This window comes from Miniopterus schreibersii (genome assembly GCF_964146895.1).
Source record: "Miniopterus schreibersii genome assembly, chromosome: 4".
Taxonomy (NCBI): Eukaryota; Metazoa; Chordata; class Mammalia; order Chiroptera; family Miniopteridae; genus Miniopterus; species Miniopterus schreibersii.
The window spans coordinates 39202298-39229264 of NC_138105.1; the positions used below are offsets into that span (position 1 = coordinate 39202298).

Below are 26967 nucleotides of genomic sequence, written 5' to 3' on the forward strand. Positions count from 1 at the left end.
GACCACTCTCTACCCAGATTCCGGAAAGAGGGTGGGTGGGGGCCCCACCCCTTGGCTTTGTCATTATCGTTACCGAAAGGTAATAAAAAGTACATTAAGTCCTTTGCTTCTTCCATTAGTGGGGTTAGGGCTCCACCGTTAATTTATCTCAGAGATTTGTCAGGGTAAGGGGAGGGCACTGCCGCTTCATGAGCTGCATCCGCCAACCAAAGCATGCTTTACTTCTAAATGCTCCCTCCACTCTGCCCCTGCTCCGAATTCACCCTGAACTGCCACTGAGTTCTCTGTCCTACTACCTGTTAGAAAACTAGCAAGCAGAAGATGGGCTGAGAGTATTAACCCCCACGCTCCCAATTCCCCTGGCTCTCACTATGGTTTTGTAATCGCACTAAAATGTAAACAACTAGCTGGACCCAAAACCTTGGCAGGTTCTGAACAGGACAGCAGGTGTCCTGAGAACGCCTTCAGCCCTTCTCTGCTTATTTTCCTCTGGTTCAGAGAGTGATAACTCGCTCAGATTCATAAACAGCACCTCCATGGTTATTCTTTTACATATATATATATATATATATAAACATCATTGATGTTTCCTGCACACCCCGTCCTGGGATTGAGCCTGCAACCCGGGCATGTGCCCTGATCTGGAATAGAACAATGACCTCTTGGTTCAGGGGTCGACACTCAACCATTGGGCCCCACTGGCCGGGCCATGGTACATTCTTAATCTCAAGATGGGTTTCCCTAACCCTTTTAGGCAACTCTACTTTACTGTACTCAGGTAGTACTTGATGAAGAAAATTAAGTTAGTAATAACAGTTTATGGCAAAGAAGGTAAATTGGCTGAAAAAGTTTTAAAACCCATTTCAGAGTCAAATGTAAACACTGTTGAATTACCCATCTCAGCATTCACCATCAAAAAAGTACCTTGGTCTCAAAAAGTGTTATAATACCAGTTAGCTCATCTTATAAGAAGAACTAGATGTGTCAATCGCCCAACATTTTCCATTCTCTTTAGTCCATCAATTCAGCTGCTAGGACTTTATAAATTAAGGAAAATTATACATTTGATTGGGAGAAAACTAAAAATAATGCAAAGGTCCAATCATAGGTAACTGAATATATAAAGTATATATCCAGTGAATGATATATTATGCAGTCATTAAAAATTACATTGTAAAATAGTATTTAGTGATACAGGGAAAAGTTTAAATATATACTCGCTGTTAAAGGAAATAAGCAAAAAAATAAAAATTCTCTTTGTTTCGTAACTAAATAGCATCAATGCTATACACATAGCAAAGTGCAGAAAAAGCCTGGAGAGCATTACAGCAGAATGTCCACAGTGGTTGTCTTGGAATGGTGGGACGAGGGGTGAATTTTGTTTTTTTTTTTATTTGTCTATATCTCTATACAAATTTTCTGTAATGGTAGTGTATTATTCTTAAAAGAAGAAGAAAAAAAAACACAGAGAAAAAAGTGTTTACATAAATGATTCAAAAAAAAGAAGGCAGAGGGACACTTGAATCCTTGACTCCAGGAATCTTAACAAAGGGCCTACCTTAATAACCAAAACTTCTAACAACCTTCGCTTCTAGAAAGGATCAGGGGAGGTTGAAAGTCTCCAGGTTAGAAACTGCAGGACTGCCAGCCCCTGACACCCTCACCTGGAGCTCCTTCTCAACCCAAACCTCAAGCAAGGTTCCCACACCAGCACCACTGTGAAGGACGATAGAGCCCTCCTCCACCCCAGATACAATACAAATGCTCCTTAGTCTTGACTGCACATGAGAATCAGCCTGGGCTTTATTAAAATGCAGATTCTAAACTTGCAGAGATTCAGACTCAGCAGATCTGGCTGGGCTCAGGAATCTGCCACTGTGGCCAAACGCCCTGGTGGTTCCAGTGCAAGGAACAGGAGGACTAGATCTGAACAACACTAGGCCATCTCCTTCAGACCAAGCTGCCCCTCAGGCTGTGAGCGAGGTGTAATAACTACATTTTCTAGTTTCTGTATTTGATGCTTTGGCATCTTGGGGCGTTGTAGACCCTAGTAGGACCACCCTTCCAGAGTTAGACAACTCCTAAAGACTCATCTGGGAGGGGGCCTTTCATCTGCAAACCAACCCATCTGGAACTCACACCCCAACCACCCCCTTTATCCAGCTCTCACCCCAGGACCAGATATCATATAACAAGGAACGGCCCCTACGCTCCAGACCCATTGAAATTATTCAAACCAGCCAGTACAAAGCCTGCTTACCCTGCTTCATCTGTTCCTTCCCTTGGAAACCACAATAAATACTCTTATGCAGTTTCCCCTGCTCCCTTTGCCTGCTGACCGATCCTGGTACTTATCCAAGTGGCCCCCATGGTTCCTCCCAGTGGGATCTGTGAGTTTAACAATCTCTTTGTTCTTTCTTTTTTCTTTTATTGCACTCTCACTTATTCATTTTTATTGAATTTATTGGGATAACATTGGTTAATAAAATTATATAGGTTTCAGGTGAACAATTCTACAGTACATCTTCTGTATATTGTAGTGTGTTTTCACCACCCCAGAGATACAATCTATCTTTCAATGGCACTCATCTCCTGATCCGTTGGCCTCACCAAACCTGAATAATAAAAAAATCTCCATTGTAAAACACTAGGCTACCATTGGAAGAACTGTCAAGGATCCCAAAGTCACTTATATCAATGGCAACACACAAAAGGGTGGCAGGTGCAACCAAAGAATTATGAACATTCACTGATGGTTAAAAGCCAGCCAACTTCTGGTAAAGACATTCCTGGTTTACACAGAAAAGTATTACAAATGCAACTTAAAATACCCATTTTCACCTGATGCTTACCTCTCGCAGTGGGATAATGAGGCTGCACAAGTTTTCCTCCTTGCTGGTAAAACAGATGTAATTTGTGGACACAAACATCTGCCCCAAAATGTGCATTTTGTTAAATGGGGTCCAGAGGGTGCAGTCTGTGTGGCCATCTAATTTCTCATCTTTGGGCAGCCGGAAAAGTGCACGGTACCTCTCACTCTTGGCTCTGGCGTCAAGATCTCTGGAAAGCAATAATAACAACTCACCTCACACAAGAGAAATGTTTCAATACCTTCTAAATGGTAAGGCCATGGAGGGTCCTCAGCCCATCTTTCCCCTCCTTGATCTTGCAGGGGCTTATCCCTACCTTCTTGGCTTTCTATTGGCACTAACGCCAACCAACCTATGACCCAAAAGCATACTAAAATTATTTTAATATAGCCAGGTCCCTTGTGTAGTCATTTCATAATCAATACCTGTAAATGTTCAAGAATCTTAGGGAAACTAGGCCTGGACAGGAAATTCATTCCTTTTCTAAAGAGATGATTACATTTACACTATCCAGAGCCACTTGTGGGGGGAGGGAGTGCTTATCTTCTAAAGGAAGACCTAATGAGAATGCAAACGAGCCTCTGGTATCTGCTGGTATTACTGTCTGCCCTAAAAAGACAACAAAATGGTCTGAAATACAGAACAACCCACCTCGTGGACAACTCGAGTTTCCAGCCTCAGCTGGGTCCTCTGCTGACTACACTCTTTCCCCGACTTCCTTTTTCCTGTTCATCATATAGGTTGTTAAAACCTCTCCCCTCAATCTCTACCCGACGTTAGCCTTTTGATGGTCTACTTTCTGGCTTCATACAGCAGAGCTAAGCAGGAGCTCCCTCCCTCCATCTCCAAAATTACCTCCATCCTCACTACTCCTACTTCCTTCCCGTTACAAAAGGAGAGGTCTCGGCACACAGAAGCATCCTTTTCTATGCCCTATAAGATGTCACATTTAAAGTTATTGGCCCGGCCGGGAGTGGCTCAGCGGTTGAGCGTCGACCTAGGATCTAGGCGATTGGGGTTCGATTCCCGGTCAGGGCACAAGCCCGGGTTGCGGGCTCGATCAATGACTCTCTCATCATTGATGTTTCTGTCTCTCTCTCTCTCCTTCTCCTTTCCTCTCTCTGAAATCAATAAAGATATATTTAAAAAATAAATGAATAAAAAAAATAAAGTTATTGTTTTCTTATACTTTCATCTCTATGTTCCCTCCTGGCCCTGCACCTGCCTTCATCAACATATTCTTCCCATCCTATCCTGTTTTCAAATCTTCTGCATTCTAAAAAGATCAACGCCCCTCCTTTACCGCTGAATTTCTTTAACAAGCAGTCTACACTTGCCTAATTCCCTTTCCTTGTCTTTCACTTGCTATTTAATCCACTGCAGTAACCTCATTCACCCTCTACCACTCCACTGAAACATGTCTCAGATCACCAAAGACATCCTCACTGAGGTCACTTCTGTCAGGTTCCAACTACCAGCCGTAGGCCAGCGATTTTCAACCCCATGTGTTACTGGTCCAATCTTCAACTAGATGTCCCGCCGGCAACTCTCACTGAACAGGATCACGTCCCCGGACATGCTCGTGCCTCTCATTCCCCATCTCAGTTTAGGGCAGTTCCACGCACTCAGTCACACTGTAGAGCGTCAGTGTCTCCCTTACTCTCTCCAGCTCTGCTCCCACATCCAGACTTCCAGGCTTCTCAGCAGCCTTTCCGCCCCGCTGCCCTGCCACCTTCCAGACATGCGATGGACTCCTTCCCTCTGTTGGGGACAAGCCATCCTACTCAGGGGCAGCTGCTACTACCCCTGAGACTCCAGCTCCTCGCAGCCCGCGCCGGAGGCCTTTCCTTCCCTCTGCCCCGTCGCCCCACGTGGGCGCCCACCTCATGCTGCTCAGGGGACCAGAACAGTGCCCGTCACGTTGTGCTGGAGCAGGCCCGTCTGCCTCACTTACTGCTCTGTGAGTGCCACAGTCTTTTTCACTTTTGTAGCTCTACCCAGAAAAGCGTTCAGAACCGTTGAGGTGTTCAGAAAACGTTAAATTTCATGCTCGAATGGATGGGTTTCTTGTTTCCAAAGTCTGTAAGATTCAGTCTCTGGCACCTACCGTTTCAGAGCAGACACTTTTTTTGGAGATTTCTTTTTCAGTTTGGGCAGGGATCGATCTTGTTCGAATCCCTCATTGTCTAAGAGCTGCCTCATGGCTATGTTGGCGAGCTGCTCCATTAACTTGAAGGTCTCGTTGATGTTGAGAAACACGGAGAAGAAATGCTCACTGGACCGTGTGCTCACTTTGATCACGTCGGGCAGAAGCAGCGTGGCGTTCTTCTCGAGCTGCGTGATGTCCACCCACCGGATCACCAGCTTAGCTGAGCACAGAGAACAAGGCTTGGTCAACACCCGGCTCCTTAAATCCCTCTGAGACGCTGCAGTCTCACACCCCCAACTCCCGGGTGCACTGAACTCCTTTGCATCTGAGTGTCCACATCTATCACTGTTGTTAGTTATAAGAGACAAATTCAAACCACATAAATTCTGAGTTCATAATTATTATCAATTTAAGTCCATGCCTACTAAATTACACCTTTGGTGAATCTTTATTACTTAATAGCCAAATTTTTTTTTACAAATATTGAACTCAAAATAATTCAATTGTTAAATAGTTAAAAGGCAATGTTGCCCAGCCGGGATGGCTCAGCGGTTGAGCGTCGACCTAGGATCCAGGCGATCGGGGTTCGATTCCCGGTCAGGGCACATGCCCGGGTTATGGGCTCGATCAATGACTCTCTCATCATTGATGCTTCTATCTCTCTCTCTCTCCCTCTCCTTTCCTCTCTCTGAAATCAATAAAGATATATTTAAAAAAAAAAAGGCAATGTTGACTCAGTCATAACTATAGATTTATTTTTGTTATTTTGATGTGGTTTATGAGCTCAGGGAAACCTCAGTAGACCTTCCAAAGCTTCTCTCTGAAATCCTAGACAACTTACCTTCCCTTCCCATAAGAAAAGAATAAAAGCAAAGGTGGTTAATACTGAGGTACATCCAACCCTGACGGGGGACCTTCCCCTTCCAGTAGCTGCAAGAGTAATAGTTGACGAGTTTCTCTTCCTCGGGCATCCCAAACAGCCTATGGAATTTCACGATGGCCTCTTTGAACTTCTCAGTGTCATCGTCTTCCTTCACATCATTGATTTTGTTGTACTCGGCAATAATGCCCTAAGTAGGGATGAAACAAAAGCACAGAGCCGGTGTTACTGGGACTGGAGCTGCTGTTTTCTGTATGCTGTACATACTGGAAAGGAAAAAAAGAAACCCAACCATTTCTAAGGCCAGAAGTTTTTTTAAAAAGTTGATGAATTCTTTTCAACCACAACCCCCCAAATTCTAAGCCACCTAACAAGTAGCATTTGTGTACAAAGAGATTTTCAAGATAACAATACAGATTTTATCATCTGTTTATTTGTGTTAAACATTTTTCTTAATTTCTTCTTTTAAAGTTTTTATTGTATTTTATTTATTTTATTTTTTATTTTTGGTGCTATTCTAGGTTTACTTAGAATAAAGCCTATAATTTTATTTTATGTATGAGGAAATGTAATAGTTTTGATAGTTCCACTGATTTTCCTAGTTTATCATGATAGTTATCCCAAAGGTCAATTACTGCCTTTTTCTAAAATCAACAAAACTTCATCATGAATGGACAAGGGAGGAAAGACAGACCAGAAGGCATGCCATTAACTGACACTTGGCCACAAACTTACTGTCTCAGGGCCATGAATAATATCAAGGAACCTAGAAAAAGGAACAAGCAACCACTTAAACAGAAAAGGGGTGAATATGAGAAAAAATTATATTAGACAATTTTTGGTTAGTTGCACAGAAAGTGAAATATTTGCACAGCAAGTGGCTGGCTTAATCTGTCTAATCATCTTAGTAGCTTGAGAGACCGTTTCATTGTTATCCAATTCCTCCATAATTCCCTGTAAACTGGCTTCTACATCTATTTCTTGATAAAAAATGCTCCCTTGAGCCTAGTCGGCGTGGCTCAGTGGCTGAGTGTCGACCCATAAATCAGGAGGTCACTGTTCAATTCCCGGTCAGGGCACATGCCCGGGTTGTGGGCTCAATCTCCAGGTGGGGACGTGCAGGAGGCGGACGTGCAGTGACTCTCTCATCATTGATGTTTTTCTCTCTCTCTCTCCCCCACCTTCCTCTCTCTAAAATCAATAAAAACATGTCTTAAAAATATGCTCCCTTGAATTCCACCTTGGACTGTAATCCCTTTCACCTCGTCTTCATCTTCTCTGATCCCAAAGTAGCACTGGATAGCAAGAGCTTTCAAGCACAAAGGTTTGGGGTTCAAATCGCAACAATATCACCACATAGCTGTGTGAGGGTCGGCAACCTCTTGGATTCTCCTTGATGTGACTGAACCCTCCATATTCCACGAAGAGAAAATTGAAACTGCCTCATACCTAGAATTTCTGCCTTTGGGCTCTTCTGCTTCCAGTACATCCTGGATGCTCCCTGCAAATTTACCTTCCTAACATTTGTTTTGACTACAAATTCTTGTTATGAAAATCCTGAGTGGTTCCCTACTGCTATCAGTCTAAAATGCAAAATTTCAGACCATTCACATTTTGGATCCACTGTGAGGCTCTTACCTAAACTCAGACTAAGAAGACTAGGGAAAGGAGTGATGTATAACAAGCCAAATGATACCCATATGTTTTGAGTGGAAAACATTAAGTTCAGATTCTGCTATCCAAAGATGTACTGAATACTACATTCTCTAACGCTCATTTAAATTTTAAAAAGAAAATGTTTTTGCCCTGCCCAAGTAGCTCAATTGGTTGAGTGCTGTCCCATGCACTGAAAGGTTGCTGGTTCAATTCCCACTTAGGGCACTGGGTTGTGGGTTTGAGCCCTTCAGGCAGCATAGGGAAGGTGACAGATCCATGTCTCTCTCTCTCTCTCCCCCTTCCTGTCTCTAAGCATGTCCTCAAGTAAGGATTAACAAAATAATAATAATAATAAAATATATAGTATAAAAAAAAGAAGTATTTTTAAATATGAGATTTATGAGGATGTAGCACTGAGAAACATCACTCTGAAACGTTCTGGGGCCTAATACACTCATACAAACAGACCAGGCCTTACCTACTAGTTTCACCTAGTGAGGGTAATAGTCCACATAAAGCTACATTCCCAAATTTCCCACCTTTAAGAAAAGAGAGGGTCTCAAATGCAGAACCTCTTCTTAGTTTGCTGTAGTTTGTCAGCCAGGTAGACCAGATGATGAAACAAAGGGATGGAACATCTCCTTCATAAATGTTCTACAGGTTCTACATCATATGAAATAGGTCACCTGGCTCTAGGCAACAGCCCCATATAACTTTGGAAAACTACTACAATCCAAATGAACAAGGGACGCTGACAGGTAATTCACAAAAAGAAGAAAATGAACTTAGCAAACACGAAAAAGTGTTCAACCTCATAATCAATCAAAGACAGAAAATTAAAACAGTAAGACACCAACTTTGACCTGTTCAATTTGAAAAACCATTTAAACAACTATTATAGAAAGTAAGCATTGGTGTAATTGCATAGGGATTCCAATATACTGACAATATCTACTAAGGTTCATTCAAAATGTTAAGCAGCTTACTCCATTAACCAACTTTTTGTAATCTATCCCAAAGGAAAGAAAGCAAAAACTATAGGAAACGTTACATGAACGAAAGTGTTCAGGGTATTATTGTTTGTGCCTGCCCCCCACTACTCTAGAAGCTAAGAAGACACCTAGAGAGAGGGAGATTGTAAGGTCCATTATGGGATAATATAGTTATTAAAATAACTAAAATGCATATAATAATATAATATATATGTGACTTACAGTACCAGTTAAAGAAAAGACATGATACAAAATTAAACGTATAGTATGACTACTATTATGATAAAATGCATGTTAGAAATATAGAAAGAAATACACAAAATATTTGAATTATGTTTGGCCCTACAGTTAATTACAACATTCAGAATTTATAAAAGTTAATTAAATCTCTAAACAAATTTGTTGTTCTCTTAATTACTGGACAATCTGTGAAAGTTTAAATCATTCATTTACACATGAATGGCATTCTTTCACACATAGCTGCATTAACAGCAATTCCTTCCTCATAATTGGTTTCAGGGGAATTAAATCTGACATTTTTGGTGTAATGAAAATGGTGAAAAGAATGGCTATTTGACATAATTATTTCGTTTTGTTTTGTTTTGTTTCTCTTGGTTACCATCACTTCTAAGCTTCAGTGTCTCCCTACAGCTCTCTATCTGTACCTGTTTCCCAAGGACAATAACACGAAAAGGTAACTGAGAACCTCAGTGGTCCCAGCAGAGAGAAGATGCGTCCTCTCTCCGTGTTTCCCACACCAAGGGGCTGCTCCTTCCGCCCAGCCCCCCTGCATGACCAAATTAGGGATCCTTAGACTTTCTATTTCCATTTCTTCCCAGAAATTCAGATACATGACTTAGAAACAAAATGAAGATGTTCTAAAATCTAATTAGTTTTATCAATAAAACAACTCTCAAGTATTCCAGAATAATTTTTTTTTTTGGTCTGGAGTCTGCTGTCTGCTCCTAGCTTCACACTGACCGTTTGCAATGTCTCCCCCTCGCTCATTTTTATTCTCTTCACTACCCTTCCAATCTCTTTAATAAGGATGGAGAAGGAACTTGAATCACCAATCCTGCACCAGTGGTTAAATGCTCTTTTTAAGGGGTGGAGGTGAGAGTAAGGAAGAGGCTGATATTATTACACGTGCTTTTGTTCTGCTCAGTCGTCACTAATTTTTTTTTGTAATCCTCACCTGATGATATTTTTTTCCCTTGCTTTTCAGAGAGTGTGGAAGGGAGAGAGAGAGAACATTGATGTGACAGAGACACACGGATTGGTTGCCTCCCGCACGGGCCCTGACCAGGGCTGGGGATCGAGACTGCAACCGAGGTACGTGCCCCTTGGTTGGAATCAAACCTGGGACCCTTCAGTCCGCAGGCCGACGCTCTAACCACTGAGCCAAAGCGGTTAGAGCTGCACTGATTTTTTTTGTGGTCTAGTTCAAATTCATCTCTCTCCTTCAAAAACATCAGACTCTAAAGACAATGAGATTTCATTTGTCTGTTTTTCCTTCTTTTTCTGAGTATAAAATTACTACATGTTCATGTAAAGTAGGAGAGATAAAATAAAAATAGACCATTCTTTAGAAATTTAATGAGATGCACACTGTCAGATCACTTCCTAGAATTTCTCCTTAGCCTGGGTGTAAAAAAAGCTTTTTCACTGTGATTAAAACTCCAGATGTTGCAAAAGAAAAAACTGCTAATTTTGACTAAATAAAATTTAAAGTTTGCATGGCAAAAACTTTCATGAGCAAAGTCAAAAGACAAATGACAAACAGAGAAAATATGTAAAACATACATCATCAATAAAAGGCTAATAACCTTTATATAAAAAAGGACTTTTAAAAATTAAAGAAAAATAAAACCAAAGGTCCCATAGAAAAATAGGTAAAAAGACAGGAGCAGACAGTCTACAAACAGTGATATAAAAATGGCCCTTAAACATATGAAGGTATTCAATTTCACTCATAAATGAGACAAGTACAAATTAAAACAACACCAAAATATTTCTTCCTGATCAGATTGGCAAACAGTCAACAGCCTGAGAATCCACCTTATTGGTGGAGCTGCGGGGAAACAACTTCCCATTCTTACCAGTGGGAATGAAAAGTGGTACCATCCTGGTGAGGGGGATTTGGCAACATTCGGCAAAGTGACACATACATTTACCATGTGATCTGGCAGTGCCCCCTTTACCAGTGTATCTTAAAGATACATCCCCAACAATATGAAACTACATATATGTACATATGTATGTAGCATTTCTTATAATTCCAAAATATTAGAAAAAGCTTAAATGTCCAAGCACAGGAGAGTGGCAGAATTGTCCCTGGTGCATACACACATAACATGCAGCTTAAAAAAATAAAGAACTAAATGCAATATGGGATCTTGGGTTGGGCTGTAAAATAAAAAAGGATATGAAGTGGGAAAACTGGTAAAAGTAAAATAAAATCTGTAGTTTAGTTAACATCATGTTGATGTTAATTTCTCTGTATTGGTAGATGTATGGTGATTATACACGATATTAACATCGGGGAAGCTGAGCATAGGGTCTATGGGAATTCTCTGCTCTATCTTTGCAGCTGTTCTGTAAATATAAAAATAATTTCAAAATAAAAAACAGAACTATTAGCACCACCAACAACACGTGGACAATCTCTATGGAGTGTTACCAGGAGTTAAGTGGAAAAAGCAAATGCAAAGGAGCATATCCATGGAGCCTCATGTGTGAGAATTAAAGAGAAATACAAAAAATACACATACCTGCCTATTTTTACAACTTTTCTGTAAGTTTGACATGATTTCTAATTAAAAAGTTTAACAATACAAAACAAAACATCCCCTACCTGTATTTTTCCTCTCACAAACGTGGTGATATCGTTCTCATTTTCAAAGATGGACAGTGTCTGCAGCAGATTCTGCTCAAGCCATTCCCAGTGCTCGGTGATTTCCTTTCTGGAACCACCTGTATGAATGTAAAAAATGATTATAATAAATGTCAGAATTTCAAAGATACCTAAAAAAACAGGCTCATGTCTTCCATATTCAATGCCACTGAAGGAGACTCTCGTGTCAACAGCCCTGCCTTTAAATGCTTTCTCTCCTCCAGAGACACACAGGAGGACATGGAAACCCACGAGTAAGGACCGTACGTAAGTCTTCACTTAACGTTGGCAATAGGTTCTGCGACTTTAGGTGACACAATGTACAATGAAACAAGTTCTATCATAGGCTAATTGTATTAACAATTAAGTTCCTAGAGCATCTCATCGGTGTTATAACGATGTTACTTGAGGACCTGCTGCAGTATCGTGTCCCAGCTAAGTCTGGGGAGGTGAGTGCAGAAACGTTTAGGACACTTTCAGACTGGAAGGCAGCAAGCAGCATGTCTCCCATTTACTTTTCTGGATCGGGAGTTTTATCATTTCCCTTCGCTGTTCTCCCTCCTAGGACCTGCACCTCACAGGGTAACGGAGATCTTGCGAGGAAGCCAGGTTACCGCAGTTAAGTCGTCGCCGTAGGAGGGCTTTGGGTATGCCCCTGGAGAGCTGATGTAACCACCTCCTACAACGGGCAAAAAATGACCCTCACTCACTTCAGTTACAAACGAGACGTGAAAAGGGACTATCGCCGGGAGACAGCCGCCTGGCTCTCACAGCCCCGCGGCCTTGAAATGTAATGGGGTGAGGTCATCCTCACAGCTGCCCACCAAGTCACTACACTTGTGCCAGTGGTAAGAAGCAAAAGTCAGCTTGCCCGGCAGCCCCCAGACTGAAACAACCCTAGTCTTGTAGCATCTGTCACCAGCCCTGCTCTCTGCTCACAACCGCCGGCACACTGAGGGTGCCCTCGGAGGAGGCTGGTCAGGCACTGGGATACATTCCCTTCCCTTCTGTCTTGCTCTGGAATTAGCAATGATCTCGCAGAAAGGGTGTCTTATACATCATCTGCCTACCATAGATACAAACTGTACAGATACCATGTACATCATGGAAAGAAACCGCATGCACCACTAATTAGAGAATGAAAGAATGATTCTGTGAGTCCACTGGCTCACCCTTCAGGCCACTCCTTAGATTTCCCAGTTATCTTTTCATTGATTTCTTTAAAATGTCTCCTCTCTGTTCTCTGTTACCAGTAATTCGATATATCTCAGAATCTCACTCTGATTCCTGACAGAGAAAGGTGGGGGACACGACTGTGTCTAGGATACTCTGAACTGTGGGAGCAGAACGGGCGTCTCAGAGAAGAGCAGGTCTGCCTGAGGGGCTGCGGGCCCACTGTGTGGGGAGAGGCAAAGCCAAACCAAGCCAAGTTCATTTACTCTAAGCCCGCGGGCCAAATGCCGCCACGGAATGCTTGTGTGGAGGATGAGAGGCGTATTTCTGAGGGGAGAGGCGGCCCGATGAAAACACTAAAGGACAGGCCGTCTGCAGTTCTTCCCGGCCATTTTCCATGGCTCGCTCATTCGGGGGGACAGCCACCCACATGTAAAAGCAATCGGTGACTCTCTACACCATGTCAGGGCGAGCACTAGAGCTAAGGATACCTGGTCCCCCCTCCCTTTCTGCCGCCAGTCAGTGGGATGACTGGAAACATTTTGCTTCATCTCTGTCTGTCTCAAATGTTTTACATGTAGCCCTGGCTGGTGTGGCTCAGTGGTTAGAGCGTCGCCCTTCACACTGAGGGTCTCGGGTTCGATTCCCGGTCAAGGACACGTACCTGGGTTGCAGGTTTGATCCCCGGCCCTGGTTGGGGTGCGTTTGGGAAGCAACCAATCGATCTGACACATCGGTGTTTCTCTCTCTCTCTCTCTCTCTCTCTCTCTCTCTCCCTTCCACTCTCTCTAAAAATCAATGGGAAAAATAGCCTCCAGTGAGGATTAACAAAAAAACAACAAAATTCTTTCCATGTAAAATAGAGACAAATAAAAAACAAACCCTTACTCATCTCAGAACAGTGTGGTAAAAATGACAAGGAATAATGTCTACTGATATATTCTGGAAAGTAGAAAACACTTGTCAAACCTGAAGAACAATGCCACTTGGAATATTTAAGGAATGAGTCATTTTGGAGTTTGCCAGAGAGCTTTGAAACATTTTAGGCTTAAAAATTTTAAATAGCCATCGGAAAAATGTTGTTTATAGACAAGGAAGAATGCGGTATGCTTTTAAACTTTTCTGATGATTATTTAAAAAATTTATAACATAGTGCACCCTTCCTTGTCTGTAAACTCACTACCGTCACGAGCTGTGAACGGCTGGTCCAGCCTCCAAATGAAAAGCACTCAAAGCTACTTAAATAAAGGGAACCAAATGAAGAACTCATCTATGTATGGTCTTACCCAAAACAACCTTAGCCACAAGAATGATAATTTTTAAACTGAAATACCAAATAAAGGCAAGAGTAATACCCAATACACTGCGTCTACTGTCCCTGTATTCTTTACAAAGCCACCATGTACTTTCCATATCCAGAAAAATGACAAACTTGTATTCGGAGAGGGCAAGGGATCAAACCCAAAAGTAATGTGGTGATTTAAAACATTTTAATAAACAAAAGGGAGATGTATTTTAAATATTTAAATTAAATTTATTTAAATGTAATTAAAGCTATAATTATCAACAGGTTAAAGATAATGATCCTGATAATGTTATTTATTACTTATTTGTACTTATCAAGACCAGGCAGCTGCTTTTAATTTTATAAACATTATTGATATGGAGCCTGGTCATCAGGATGACAATATTACATAATCGCTCAAACCACAGGCTTTGTCAAAAAAGTACACCTAGTTTCACATCCCCACCATGCCACATGCTAGCTTTGTGATGATGGGTTAGTTACTTAACCTCTCTCTGTTTCCAATTCCTCATCTGTAACAGAAAGTAGCAACACCTACCACATTAGTTTGAGCTGGGGATTCAAGAAAATACAACAGGTAAACAGATACTTTTGTTAATATCTTCGTTAGCAACAGAACACAAAGCTCTCACCTTGAAATGAGATGCAGAAGGTATCTCTAACATCTAAGGACAGGACACTGAGAAATCAGCTGTTTAACACACATTCAGCAGGAATCTCCCTGGCCCCAGCACCATTGTGCTTCAATGGCAAGTGTACATATTAGGGAGGAAGGCATGCCCAGAACAACTCTTTGTGTAACTATTATAAGCTTCTTATGTAATTCTGCTTATAATCTCTTACAGGTCATAATAATATACTTATAGCTTTATAGCCACTTTGAGAAAAGAGAGGCCCAGGTAACTCATTTAACCTTGGCAGTAAGGATCAGTGGGTGATGTCCTTATTTTACTTAAGTGCCCACGTCTGCCCCTACCCTGAAGGACAGAATGTAAATGGATCTCTTTCTGCTGGGCAATGGGACTTTACATATATGCATATGTTTTGACTCAGCATACCTACTTCTATAAATGTATCCTACGGAGATAACTAAGGGAATGGGAAAGATTTTGTTCAGAGGATGTTCACTAAGATTGTTCAAAATGCAGTTAACATTGGGGGAAACCCCTACATTTCCAACATTAGCATATTATTTAGTTAAATTATGTTATATATACAATAAAATATTACCTACCTATTAAAATTGACATTATAGAAATATATATTATTGACATGGAAAGTCTATACACATATGTAGATACATGTGTATCCATATATATGTATAGAGGTGGGGTAAAAGTAGGTTTACAGTTTTTTGTATGGAAAAATAATACAATAATTAATAAATAAGAATATAAGAATAAAGTGTTTCATGTACTCATAACTGTAAACCTACTCTTGCCCCACCCAGTATGTAGACACATTTTATATAATATAAAGTCTGAAATGTGATTTGTGACGTGGCATTATTGTTTAATTTTTTATTCTTTTTGTTTATCTATATTTTCTAATTTTCTGCATTTTTTTAAATTTTAAGCTGCTCTTTAAAGGATCCAAGACTAGTTCTTGAGGCCCACAGACCCAGGAAGGATTATCAAACACTGACCAACTTTCACATTCTGTGGAAGGCAACTAAATTACCCGGCATTTTCTCTAGCTACTGTAGAGGAACAGCAGAAGCAGAACCTATTATAATCTTAATTAAACTCTGGGCCTGGCCAGCTGCTGAGTAAAAGAATGTTTAATCCTAAAACCAGTATAGTGCTGCTTAAAAAGGACAGGCTAAGAGTGCGGGAGACCTGAGAACTTGGTCTCAGCTCTGCACTACCTGGCTATGACTAGCAATATGAACTTGGGCAATTCACTTCGAGTCTGTATCCTACTAAATTATGAGTGTTGAACAAGGTGGTGGCTAACGTCTTACAATTCTGGGCTGTCCAGGCCCAGAGGTGGCTCTGGGATGGTAAAGAAGAGGAAAATTAAATCAATGGGCAGCCCACTCAAGGCACTGTTCAGGGCTGTTATCAGTGAGGTGTCCATCAAACAAACACCCTCTGTCCCATTTCCTTATCAGGCCTGCCAGGCGGTCAGATGTATCCAGAGGGAACTGTCAACAGCTCCTTCTGTCTTTCTGTTTATAACTCCCTTCCCCAGCTGTCCCAGAGCACCTCTTTAGACAGTGTCCTTGGAATTACCTGCATTTCCATGTGTCTACATTTTTACTGAGGCTGTATGACACTTCTTACTGTTAGAACCTCCTGGTCCTTCTAATGAGGACAACCAAATGGGTTGCCTTTTATTTAAGTCCACTGAAGGCCAAGGAAGGCAAGGACTGGGCTTTTTCCTGCCTCTGAGGCATCAAGTCCAAAACACCAGCTGTTGGGGGAAGACCTGCAGCTGTTTGGTTCCCTGGTGAATCTAGAGCCTCAGGTGCAAAACCATCAGTCAGCTGACTTGGGGGAGAGGCAGAATTGTCAGATTATAACAAGCTCAACAGAGCGGGCTGGACAAATTCCTACCGTACAGCCTCCTTCACGATTTTTATGGTGGAAAGTATCATTTATTGCACAAACCACTGAGCAAAACGCAATCCAGTAGGAGAGAGCTGATGGCCCAATGGCCTATGCATCACACAAGAAGGTTTTGGGTTCCCTTCCCCAATTCTAGGTCTCAATGCCAAGGAAATGTAAAAAAAATCAATTTCTTCAAACTAATCTGAATTTAGACTTAAGAGATAATAAAAACAAGCATAGGAAAATAATGTTTCACCAAATAACTGCCCCCCACCCCTTTCTATAATTGCCAAGGGCCAGGTAATTACTCTATTGGCAGTAAGTTTGACTAGGTCCAAAAGACTCCTCTTCCTGCCGGGTGCCATGTGGCTCAGGTCTAAGGAAAACCACATGACTGGGATTTACCACTAAGACTACTGCTCTTCCATAGAAAGTGGTTTAGGTGAAGACATTGATTCTAGATGCTCCCTTAAACTCAATTCACACCTATCGAAGATTCACAAGATGTGGCACCGAACAAGGTTTTGGAATCCTCTGTATTCTACAGGGCAGTGAATTAGACTCACCCACTTCTTTGCCGAAGCTTCTCTTACAACAATGATTCATGAAATTCAAGAAAATAAAGCTCCCAATAGACTGATATACTGACATTCAAATCACAAACCGAAAGGTCAGCATATCAAACAAATCTTTAAGGTATATATAGCTTCTGCTCTTAAAATCTTCTCATGAAAGGGAGCCAGCAATCTGGGCTTAAACAGAAATCGATCAGAAAGAGCAACTAATGGTTGAATGGGACTCTCACAATGGTTGTCACTTCCCCGGAGTCTCCACAGGGAATTCTGAAGCTGTGTCTATGGGCCATCAATAGATACAGAAGCTAAACCTGTTCTGGGTTTATTATAATGAGATCATGCAGTTGTGACAGGCAGTACTTACTGGGAAAATGAAAGCACATCTCTTTGTGGCATAAATTATGCTGTCAGCATTTACTGCCTAGTGCTCCTTAGCCACAGCTCAGCAAACCATTCAGGAATAACCCAGCTTTGTGACTCTGGGCTCTTCCCCACATGGGCATTCATTCATAGGATCAGCTTCGTAGAATGGCAAGGACCCAGAAACAGACCGAGGAGTGGCAATGTCAGGTGAAGGGGGAAAAAGGTTAGGGCTGAGAGGACAGGAAAAGAGGAGTCACAGAGGCACAAACTAGCTGCTCAGGTCACAGTCCATGTCCATTGATCTGGGAAGGCCAGGAGCTGAGAATGCCCAGGAGAGATCAGAGGAGCTCCAGGCTCCAGAGGATCTCAAAGCCTCTGGGCACAAGTGGTAGAAAGAAAGTGAAAATGTATCAGTGTCCTTTCCACACCCTCCACGAGTTAAGTGGTTTCCTGGCTCTGCCTGGTTTCTAATTTCCTTTCTTTTTACTTCTTCCTTGTTGGCTACAATGTCTATTTTAATACTATTCTAGATGGTTTGCCAACTAAATGTGATACTTTCCCAACCAACTAGTACAGGACACTTCCCCTTCTACAGTAGCTATTGAATGTTTCACTTTGTACTGAATGAACCACATAGAGGGCTGGAATGCCACTTTGCTCTGCCTGGGCTACAGGGCTAAGTCTGTCTTCTTCTGGGTCCCAGCTTCCCTCTTCCCATATCCTTTATTCCCTTCCCCTCGCTCCCATCCCCACCCTTCACTCCTAGGTGGTTTTCTCCATGCCCTGAATCCTGATAACATCCCTTCATTCACCAGAATGCACAGTGACTGACATATCCCATTGTTTCTCATGGGGCTGTCCACATCTTAAACAGAATAGCTTTAAAGGGATGCAACTAATAATTTGGGTACTGCGAAATCCTTAAGGGAGCATTACTAGGGCACTGGATCCCTCCCACAGCCTGAAATCACACCCAGATAACTCCCCTACCTATGGAGAAGGCCTGCCAAGGTTCCTGGATTTAGTTGGAAGGCCCACAATCAAATGGCACTAAATGCTACTTGTTCCCAAGGGGCTGTAATTGAATATTTACTTTTGTTCTCAAGAACAGAGACTGGATCTAATTATCTTTATATCTTTACATCCCAGCATAGCACTTCCTATCAAGCAGATATCAATTTAAAAACTGAATAAAGTCAACTACAGCAGCTGCCAATGGACAAAGCGGGAATGATTTGAGCTACAAAATAAAGCAGTATTAGTGTCCCCCACAGTATAGAATAAATATTCATGATTCCACAGTGATAAAAATAACTGAATAAATGAATGCTCCTCGCCCTTTAACTGTGGGCTGTGCATAGTGACTTCCTTCCAAAGAGGACAGTATGGAAAGGGAAGAAAAAAATAACTTGACAGTGGAGAAACCTAAAAAACACACTACTTCAGCCACATAATCAAGAACGTGATCAGTCAGAAATCCAGTCCATCGTAGGCACCCTTGCTTGTCATGATGTGATGAAAATAACACTTTATCTCTGTGATCGTCCTCAGGAAAATCCATCCCCCTAGCTTAATCGTGGGAAAAACATCAAATTCCAATAAAACAACATTCTACAATATACCTAACCAATAACCTTCAAAACTGGCAGGATCATCAAAAACAAGGAAAATCTGAAAAACTTCCACAAACAAGAGGAGCCTAGAGAGATGTGGCAACTAAATATAAAACAGTATATTGGACGGGCTCCTGGAACAGAAAAAGACATGAGGTCAAAGCTAAGGAAATCTAAATAAACTGTGCACTTTATTTAGAAAGTGTGTATTGATATCGGTTCATAGATTAGAACAAATGTTCCATGCTCAGATGTTAATAATAGGGGAAACTATGCATGTGGAGAGTATATAGAAGTTCTCCAAACTATCTGTTTGACTTTTTTTGTAAATGTAAAACTGTTCTAAAAAAAAAAAAAATCTACTAATAATTTTTAAAAATTAAGTGAAAAAAAAGTGTTCCGTGCCCTTGCTTTTCCTATGGTTATTTGAAAAGCCACATGCAAACAAATAACAAAAAACAATCTTGGCCACTTTGGATTAGATGTTCTTGGGAGCAATCCAATAATAGCATAATTGTTTATCGCCATTTTAGTCACAGCACATTACTGCAGATTATCATCAGGAGAAAGAAACAATCCCTGCTCAGTAGGAAGTCCTGTGCTACGATACATAAGCATTACTCAGCCCTCTCAAATAGTCTACCTGTTCCTCTTCATTTCTCAGCTTCCTCTGAAGTTAGGTTGGGGCCATGTGACTGGTTCTAGCCAATGGAGTGACAAAGCAGTGACACTTCTGGGCCAAGGACGTTAAATGCAGGTGCACCTCCACCTCCCACTTGCCTCTTGTAAGTTGACCTTGGAGGCTTTGTGCCCTGGAGGGTGTCATGACAGATGGAGGAAGCCACAGGATCCAAACCAGACATCACCAGAGTGAGAGAGAAACCATTCTGGTGTTAAGCCATTGAGATGTGGGGGCTCATCTGTTGAAATGGCTACGGTTACCCACCCTAAAATACCAAGTGATAGCATTCCACAAATGAAAGTCCCGTCCCTTCTGACAGAACGTTGGTAGTCGTAACGTTTCTCCGTATTTCCAAATACTGCTACTTACCACAGGCGATGGTCCAATAGACCAAAGAGTCTGGGGTCTGGTACAGGATTCGGTAGGGAGCCACCCGGGCACTGGAGTCCAACACGACATCAAGGGTACCCACCAGGAGGCCTGAAGGCAGGAAAGAGGGAGAAATGCGTAAGGGTGTCCTCAGCGTGTTCCCATTCCAGGGGCAGTGTGGGAATTTTAATTTGACTTTTACTTAGATGCATGTTTACTAAGGAGGCCTTTGGAATGGAACTGACGGTGCTTGAGGCTGGGAAGGGAAGACTGAAGGCCCCAGTCTCCCTGGCTTGGCCACTGTGGAAAATAAACAGCCCAGTGGAAAGCACCAAGCTCAGTGCCTGCCCCCTGGCAGGCTTCTCATAAAGTTCTGCTGAATCTGAACCACAAGTTTTTCTGAAATTGTCACCACCAGTATCTCTTGATATGTCCTCTTGAGGGTTGGCTCTGACCATAGAATTAACGCCTTGATATGCACAATACCATTGCAATTCACTTCCTTCTGGTTGGTAATCTGGGGTCCTGGAAAGAGCCTTGGATGAGTCAACTAGAGTTCAGGGCTCAGTTCCAGCTCTGATTCCATCACAACCAGTTCTGTGGTGTGAACAGGCCATTTAGCTTCTCATTGCTTTGACTGCCTCAGTAGTAAAGTGACCATAATAGCACTTGCCTTCCTGAACCAGGGTTATTATAATCAAGAAGTCTGAAGGAGGTTAACATGGGGAAGTCCTATACAGTTGTCCTTGGTCTTTGTCCAAGGACAGGAATCCATTTAGGTTTACTCCAAACCACGGTGACCTGAACACACCAGGACAAACAAACTTTGGTTGAAGTGGAAGTGAATCTTTGGTTTACTCTGGGCTCTATGAAGTACATTAAAAATAAAATCCTTAGAGCCTGCCCAGGTTTCCAAGAGATAGACTTCCACATAATGCCATACACATGTGCATTTCTGTTTTCTCTACTATGACTCGTATTTGCTGCAAAGACCTCTAATTACTTTCCAATTATCTGCAGGTGGAAAAGTATATTAATAGGAAAAGCAGATGAGTGCCAGCTACATTGGACTCTCTTCTATGTCAGTTAGAAATAAAAATACATCACCCATGATAACTGAATATTTATAATCTTTCCCTCTTCTTCAATCAAAAGGAGAAATAAAATGCCCCCAACACTGGAAGTGTCACGTATATTGGTTCTAAGAGGCACAAACTTCAGTCTAGGGTCAAGGAGTTGCAGTAGAGGATTAGCTTACATGGTTCAATGAGCCTCTGATAAGAGTGTCCTGGGAGATAAAGATTGTCCAAGGGCACATGTAGCTCTCTGGGCAGAGCAGTGACAGAGGCAGACTGAGTTCTGGGATTCTCCACTCCTGACTCACCACCTCCCAACTCGCAGACACAGCCTCCCCAAGTGTCAGTTTCTCCAGCCTTAATGTCTCACTAAACTTCTTTACTCTGCAACATCAAGGATGGGAGACTTCTGAAAATGTCTCATCAACCCACACATCTCGATCACCACAAATGTCTCCAATTAAAATCCATCTCCAGGGACTCTGGCCAAGACGATGGTGTAGGTAAGCGTGGTACTTGCACCCGCCCACAACCACAACTAAACTACACAACAAACATCACTGACAGTCATCTGATATGTAGTGGAACAGAAGTCCTATAACTTAAGGATAAAATAAAGAAGCCACATCAAGACTAGTAAGAAGGGTGGAAACCCGGAAGGGGCTGGCCCCACACCCACGTGTAGTGGATAAAAATTGGGAGGAATATATGAACTACAGAGGTCCCCCCTGAGGAACAAGGAGTCCCAGCTCCACACCATGGCCCCAGCCCAGGGTTCCAGTGCTGGAAAGAGAAGTCCCCATAACTCCTGACTGTGAACATCAGTGGGGGTTGTGGCTGAGTGAGACTCAGGGCTGCTGGGGTCCCAGGTGTTCCTCTCAAAGGGCCCGCGCATGGACTTACTTGAAATCACTAGCTCTGAGCTCCAGCAGGGGTGTGGAGGGGGGCAGCAGGAACATAAGGGGAAGAACTGAGTTGTCTGGCATTAGACTGAGGGCTGGAGGGGCAGCTTTCTTTCCAGACAGAAGTGTTGGCAGAGGCCATTGTTCCTTTGCTGAGCCCTCCCCTCGTAGAACTGGCAGGTGGATGCCATACCTGAGTCTCCATCAACCTGCCTTACCCTCTGGTTAGCCACCATCACCCTAGTCTGAGGTGCTACCCCACCCAACTTTTGGGCCCACCCAAGCTGTTTCCAGTGGCTTTTCCATACAAAGAATCTGCCTTGGCTCATGCTGTGGACTTTCCTAAAATCTCTCAAACAAGCAGCATCTGGCCTAGGTATGGCCCTTACCTTTTGCTAAAAGGCCCCAGGCCTGGCACTAGTGGCAGCTGGCCTTGGTTCGCAGCTTGGTATCTCCTGGGCACCTCTAAGCTTAACGCAAGTAGCAGTCATCTGTCAATCACTTTGTGGCTTATGCTGGGTGGCTCCAGGCAGAACACAGGTGGCAGCTGACCTTAGCCTGCACCTCCCAGGAGACACCAGAGCCAGCACACCCAGTGGACAGCTTCAGACCATGTCGAAGCACCATCCAACCTTCCCCACAAGTGACACACTTAAGGGGCAGACTCAGGGAGCATCAGAGCCCCGCAGAAGCAGGTCCTGCTCTGTGGGGTCAGCCCCTGCACTGCAGATCCTCCATGGTGGTGGTTGTGGCCAGTCCTCACATCAGCTTGTGGGTAAATACCTCTCATTGACTGCCATCAGCAATCAAGGCTCAACTACAACAGAAGGGTGTACACAGCCCACAGGGTGTGGGGGTCACACCCGGACTGCCCAGCTCACATGACCAGAGAGGCTGCACCATTGGGCTTTACAGGACACCTACAATATAAAACCACTCTACCAAGACTGGGAAACATAGCAGCTCTACCTAATACATAGAAACAAACACAGGAAGGCAGCCAAAATGAGGAGACAAAGAAACATGTCCCAAATGAAAGAAGGGAACAAAATTCCAGAAAAGGAACTAACGAAATGGAGATAAGCAATCTATCACAGGCAGAGTTTAAAACACTGGTTATAAGGATGCTCAATGAACTTAGGGGAAGAGTAGATGAACTTAGTGGGAACTTCAACAAAGAGATAGGAAACATAAAAACATAAAAAGAACCAATCAGAAATGAAGAATATAATAACTGACGTGAAGAATACATTACAGGGTATCAACAGTAGTGTAGATGAAGTAGAGAGCCAAATCAGCAATTTGGAAGACAAAGAAGCAGGAAACATCCAATCAGAACAGCAAAAAAAAAAAAAAAAAGAATCCAGAAAAAAGAATCCAAAAAATAAGGACAGTTTAAGGAGCCTCTGGGACAACCTCAAGCTTACCAAAATGCACATCATGGGGTTGCAGAAAATAGAAGAGAGAGAGCAAGAAACTGAAAACCTGTTTGAAAATATAATGCTGGAAAACTTCCCTCACCTGGTGAAGGAAACAGATATACAAGTACAGGAAGCACAAAGAGTCCCAAACAAGATAAATCCAAAGAGGCCCACACCAAGATACATCATAATTAAAAATGGCAAAGTTTAAAGACAAAGGACTGGGTTCTGTTTTTTATCTTAAAAACAGCAAGAGAAAAGCAATTAGTTACCTACAAGGGAGCTCCCATAAGACTGTCAGATGATTTCTCAACAGGAACTTTGCAGGACAGAAGGGACTAGCATGAAATATTCAAAGTGATGAAAAGCAAGGATCTACAACCAAGATTACTCTACCCAGCAAAGCTACCATTTAGATTCCAAGGACACATAAAGAGCTTCCCAGACAAGAAAAAGCTAAAGGAGTTCATCTCCACCAAACCAGTATTACAAGAAATGTTTAAGGTCTTCTTTAAGGAGGAGAAGAAAAAGAAAAGATAAAAAATATTAGTAATAGAAAGGCAATAAATACATATCTATCAACAATTACTTTAAATACAAATGAATTAAATGCTCCAATCAAAAACATACAGTGGCTGGATAACAAAATAAGACAACAAAATAGATAACAAAATAAGACATATGCTGTCTACAAGAGATTCACTTCAGATCGAAAGACAAACACAGACTGAAAGTAAAGGGATGGCCAAAAAAAATTTCATGAAAATGGAAAAAGGGGGGTGGGGAGTTAGGTTGGCAATACTTATACCAAGACAAAACAGGCTTTAAAAACAAAGCCTATAACCAGAGACCAGAAAGGACCTAGCAATTCCACTTCTGGTATTTATCTGAAGAAACACAAAACACTAAATTGAAAAGACATCTACATTTACATCTACAATGTATTCATTGCAGCATTATGTACAATAGCCCAGATATGGAAGCAATCTGTGTCCATCAGTAGTGCACACATACAATGGAATATGATGACTCAGCCACAAAAAAGAATGAAAGCTGGCCACCTGCAACAACGTGAATGGACCTTGATGGTATTGTGCTGACTGAAATAAGTCAGACAGAGAAAGACAAATGCCAGATGATTTCACTAATATGTGGAATCTAAAAAACAAAATAAATGAACAAGCATAACAGAAACAGGCTCATAAATACAAAGAACATTCTGACAGTTCCCAGATGGGAGGGCATAGGGAGGAAATGGGTGAAAATGGTGAAGGGATTAATAGGTACAGATTGGTAGTTACAGAATAGTCCCAGGGATGTAAAGTACAGAGCAGGGAATATTGTCAAAACTATTCTAATAACTATGGATGGTGCCAGGTGGGTACTGAAAATATCGGTGATCACTCCTCCGTAAGATATATAAATGTCTAATCACTAGGTTTTACACCTGAAATTAATAATATCGTTCACCAACTGTAATTGAAAATAAGAAAACATTTTTTAAAATCCATCTCCAACATCCATTATTCTAATTAACAAAACCTCTGGTGTCACCCAGAAGTAAAGCAGATCCCCCCCCGTCCTGGAGTGAGGGCTTCTGATTAGACTCCAGCTCACCCACCCTGAGTGTGCATTCACAATGGGTGCAAACTTCCACTAAGATTTAGATGGAAACTAACAGGGGCCAAGCTGAAATATTTTCAAGAAGTTACAGAAAGCAAAATATTGCACCAGCACCACTCACATTGGGTGCACATACAATTAGAACATTTTTGTGAAAATTCTTTGAAAACTAGATATCCAAACTAAAGTAATACTGTGACATGAAGTAGCAGTTGGCCAGTCACATCAATAAACACACTCTTTCACGTTACCCCAGAAGCTCCCTTTCGCTCTGTGACAATGACCAGTCTTTCCCCTCCATTTGGAATATTGTACGTGCCCATCAGCTCTTACTTCCCACGACCTCAGATGACAAACTCCTAATTAACTAAGGCCACCTATTTCTAACCTGACTCCCTCCAAGTCCTGCTTCTGGAGTAGCTAGTGCATTTCTTTAAAATCCCTTGCACAGTTTGTCTTTTTCCATTTCTTCTCCTTTCTCCAGACTAGGAGTTCCTTGATGGCGGAGTCGAATTAATTCTTTCGGAATCCCAAGCCCTGCACTTTGCTTGGAGCACAGTGAGTTCTGAACACATGTCTGAGGAATGGAGAAGTTAGCTATTTATTTTTCAATTACAGCTGATAGCTAATATTTATTTTATTAGTTCAGGTGTACGGCATAGTGATTAGACATATACTTTACAAGGTCCCCCCGATAAGTCTGGTACCCACCTGGCACCATATGTAGTGATTACAATATTATGGACTTTATTCCCTATGCTGTACTTTACATCCCCAGGACTATTCTGTAACTAACAATTTGTAGAAGTCAGGTATTTTTTTGAAAACCTAAATAATAAGCTATCGCTGTGCTGTCTAACCTCTATGAATATAAGAAGTCAAGACTTTGGGAACTAGAGAATACTCCCCAAAGTCCTTTGTGTGTACAGAATGCCAGAAGATGGGAAATCTGGTTGAGAGAATCCAAAAAAAGCAGCAATCAGGATTTTCTTAGAAGTCTTATTAGTCATAGCTCTGAAACAGCTGTCAAAATACTGAACCTCTCATCAATGCCCACACAAAGCACTGCTGCAGCAGCTGTTCCAGCCAGCTATTTCGGGTGTTAAACAGTGTTTGATTGTGGGGGATAACTACATCAAATCATGGCCCCCAAAAGAACTCTTCTCTGCATCTACCTATTACATGAGTTCGGGGGCATCTTGCAACACAGAAGTGCTATTTTCAAGAAGATTCGGAAAACACTGCAAAAAGCCGGTACAGTCGGGCTTCCCACCTGGCTGCGGGCACTAGAGAGCGTGTGGTGCATAGAGAGTCACGTCTCCATTCCTGGGCAGCACCTCCCTGGGGGCGCAGGGATGTGTGTCAGGAGAGTGCTGGACACATAGCAATGTGCCCAAGACAAAGACCAATCCATCTACCGGTGATCTTGGAATAATTCAGGTTCAAGTGGACAGAATCCTAAAGACCTCTTGATCTGCCTCTGCTCCCTCGGCCTTGTAGCCAGTGGGAGATGAGGCCAGATCTACAAAGGCGAAGCCAGGGTGCTTGGGGAGTGGGCTGAGCCTTGGCCGGGGTCTTGACATGGAAACCATAACAGTACCCCATTCAGACACCGCCTGGTATGTGCTAAGCGCTATTGTTTAATGAAATAAAACCACAGAAAAGTATAGGAAATTACAAAATACACGGACCACCACTGTGACTTTGACATTTGGCCTTAAGCCCTTCAGATCTGTTTTTGTTTGTTTTAAGAAAAGAATCGTAACACACAGCCAACGTGCCCTTGCACCGCCTCAATCCTATTTCCCTCTCTAGTCACCCTTCTCAAGTTGTTTCGTGTTCTTCCGCCCGGGTCTTTATCCTTCTGTGGCC

At 42.3% G+C, this 26967-nt stretch overlaps 1 protein-coding gene across 1 annotated transcript in view; it reads right to left on the bottom strand.

Annotated features, from left to right (window-relative positions):
* The window catches only part of TBC1D9 (TBC1 domain family member 9), a 90799-nt gene that overhangs the window by 32308 nt on the left and 31524 nt on the right, over positions 1–26967 (bottom strand). The window contains exons 2-6 of the mRNA XM_081136350.1: positions 20074–20184; positions 11402–11520; positions 5861–6089; positions 4978–5239; positions 2853–3060 (exon numbers count right to left, since the gene is read on the bottom strand). Of these exons, the coding sequence (XP_080992476.1) occupies positions 2853–3060; positions 4978–5239; positions 5861–6089; positions 11402–11520; positions 20074–20184 (929 nt within the window). The remainder of the gene's footprint in view (positions 1–2852; positions 3061–4977; positions 5240–5860; positions 6090–11401; positions 11521–20073; positions 20185–26967) is intronic.